General features: G+C 45.7%; 1 protein-coding gene across 1 annotated transcript in view; it reads left to right on the top strand.

Annotated features, from left to right (window-relative positions):
- Nucleotides 1–2,782, top strand: part of NCOA6 (nuclear receptor coactivator 6) — a gene marked incomplete at its 3' end in the record, with an annotated part of 18,415 nt that overhangs the window by 5,650 nt on the left and 9,983 nt on the right. Inside the window, exon 5 of the mRNA XM_009081611.1 lies at nt 548–1,363. Within this exon, the coding sequence (XP_009079859.1) occupies nt 548–1,363 (816 nt within the window). The remainder of the gene's footprint in view (nt 1–547; nt 1,364–2,782) is intronic.

Raw genomic sequence — 2,782 nt, 5'->3', positions numbered from 1 at the left:
GAGGAGACAGAATGAAGCTGTGTCAGGTTCAGCTGGGACATTAGGAAAGGTTCTTCCCCCAGAGGGTGGTCAGTCCCTGGAACAGGCTCCCCAGGGAAGTGGTCACAGCACCAGGCCTGCCAGAGTTCAAGGGGCATCTGGGGGATGCTCTTACTCCTGTGGCTTAGTTTTAGGTGGTTCTGCCAGGAGCAGGGAGTTGGACTCGATGATCCTTGTGTAGGTGCCTTTCCAGCTTGAGATACTCTGTGATTCTACAGCTCTAGGTGTGCAGAAGGCCCACATTACTCTGTAGCAACAAGCGCTGTGGAGCTGCTATCCTTCATTTTAGAGGTTATAAAATGAGAAGACTTGGCTTCTCAGGATTCCCAGACAGTGAAAACTTTTATAGCATTGCTTGTTCTGTCTATTGGAGAAATTGTAACACTGGAGCGTGTTATGCAGAGTGAGCAAATGCAAACAAGCAGTTTAGCCTTTCTTGTTTTGGGATGGGTTTTGTCTACAGTAGGTTATTTTTATTTTTTTTTACTTTTCTTTGCTATTTTAATAGATGCAATGGACCCACTCTTATCTGGGCTAAATATCCAGCAGCAAAATCATCCATCTGGATCTTTAGCTCCCCAACTCCATTCAATGCAGTCAGTTCCTGTAAACAGGCAGATGACCTCAGCCAACTTTCAGCAGCTACAGCAGCAGCAGCAGTTGCAGACTCGTCCTCCCCAGCCACATCAGCAGCCACAGCAGGGTATTCGACCTTCATTCACTTCACCAGCACAGGTTCCAGTTCCCCCTGGCTGGAACCAGCTTCCTTCTGGAGCACTTCAGCCTCCTCCAACCCAGGGAGCATTGGGTACATTGACAGTGAACCAGGGTTGGAAAAAGGCCCCATTGCCTGGACAAATGCAGCAGCAACTTCAAGCAAGACCATCTCTAGCAACAGTACAAACTCCTACTCATCCTCCACCTCCATATCCTTTTGGAAGCCAGCAAGCTTCCCAGGCTCACTCAAACTTTCCCCAAATGAGCAATCCTGGCCAGTTTACTGCTCCTCAAATGAAAAGCCTTCAGGGAGGGCCCTCACGGGTTCCTACACCACTACAGCAACCCCACCTGACCAACAAGTCTCCTGCTTCCTCTCCCTCCTCCTTCCAGCAGGGATCTCCTGCCTCATCTCCAACCGTTAACCAGACGCAGCAGCAGCTGGGACCAAGGCCTCCCCAGAGTAGCACACTTCCCCAGGGATTCCAGCAGCCTGTCAGTTCTCCCAGTCGTAATCCTATGGTGCAGCAGGGGAATGTACCCCCCAACTTCATGGTGATGCAGCAGCAAAACCAAGGTCCACAAGGTTTACACCCTGGTTTAGGAGGTAAGAAGTACTGACACCTTCTTTTACTTTAAAGAAACATGAAATGGCTAGAGCTAATGTTGCTGTTAGTTCTGAAAAGATCTTGGAAAGGCAGAATAAAGGCACAGATTGAGTGGGTATGGGTGAATTAGCATCAGCATCACTTTGTTTCTACTCCCTGTCTCTGCCCTGCAGTGTCACAGTGATGACCTGTGGCTCTGAGCCGCTGCAGAGAGGAGTTGCTGTGTGCAGCTGCTGGTTGTGGCTGCCAGTCATCCTCTTGACAATTCTTCTGTTGCCTTTAAGCAAGCTCAGGATGTTCAGAGATGATGTGAGGTTGTGTTTTGTTTTGGGGGAGGGAGACGATTTTTTTGAGAGAGTGTAATGAAAAAAAACCTGAACATTTTGTTTCTCTCTTCAGCTTCCTCTGTCACCATTTACCTTTTCTACTACAGACATGAGGTGTTGTTTTGCATCTTCCTTTTCAAGCTGTGGATGTCTCTTCTTGACCCTGTCCTTATTTGTCATCAGTTTCTTCCCATATAAAAGAGGAAAGGGCTATTATTGCCATGCTGTTGTACTCCCTGTTCTAAAATTAAGAGGTTAAGGGATGTCTTAACTTCCCCTTTGGCTGTGTTGTCTTTAGTTTTCTCTCCAGACCAACTCAATCACATCTTTTACTTACTATTCCTAGAATTCTTCTCTAACAGTGAATTTCTTTTGTCAATCCCAAGATCTCTTTTGTGTCCTTGGTGGTTTTTTCCCCTTGAGCCTTTTGTACTTCTGTGCAGACTTGTGCTCCTCTCTGCTCATTCATTTTTTCATCTTTCTCTTGGATGGCTGCTCCCAGATCCCATACACAAGCTCTTGCTTAAGTCTTTGAAATCATTTCTTTATGTACTTATAAAATATGAGCCATAATCTTTGTCCACCTACACACAAATAAATGTGTTCTACTTTCTTGCATTCTCACACTGTATGTCTGAAATCTGTCCAGACACTGTAAGGAATACCTGTTTCTTGGTCTGCTGATCCGGACAAGCTTCTTGTTTTCACTGTTTGTACCATGGGTCTCATCTGGATTCAGATGAATTGTCTCAGTTTCAAGGTTCTGCTCTTAGGATCTGCCAGTGCCCTGTGCTTGGTTTATCTTACCTTGTCTCCATCTGGAAGCAGTTATGTGTTATTTATCATAGTCACATCTCCTACAGTTTTGCCTCACCAGGCACATGTCCCATCAGGAATAACAGCCATGACCTCGAGACAGTATACTCTCCATGTTCTCCTTCCTTCCTAAAGTAAACCTACTACAAACAAAGGCCTACTTTTTTGAGTTGAAAATGGCACCCAAATAAACTATCAAACTAGGTTATTTAGCCTCACTGTAGACCTTGTTACTAAAATCAGCAGTCCTGCAGTGAGCTGAATCCTTGGCTGATT

The sequence above is a fragment of the Acanthisitta chloris genome, unplaced genomic scaffold, assembly GCF_000695815.1.
Source record: "Acanthisitta chloris isolate BGI_N310 unplaced genomic scaffold, ASM69581v1 scaffold14659, whole genome shotgun sequence".
Classification (NCBI taxonomy): Eukaryota; Metazoa; Chordata; class Aves; order Passeriformes; family Acanthisittidae; genus Acanthisitta; species Acanthisitta chloris.
The sequence above is the reverse complement of the archived record's forward strand: the minus strand, read 5'-3'. Positions and strand labels throughout refer to the sequence as shown.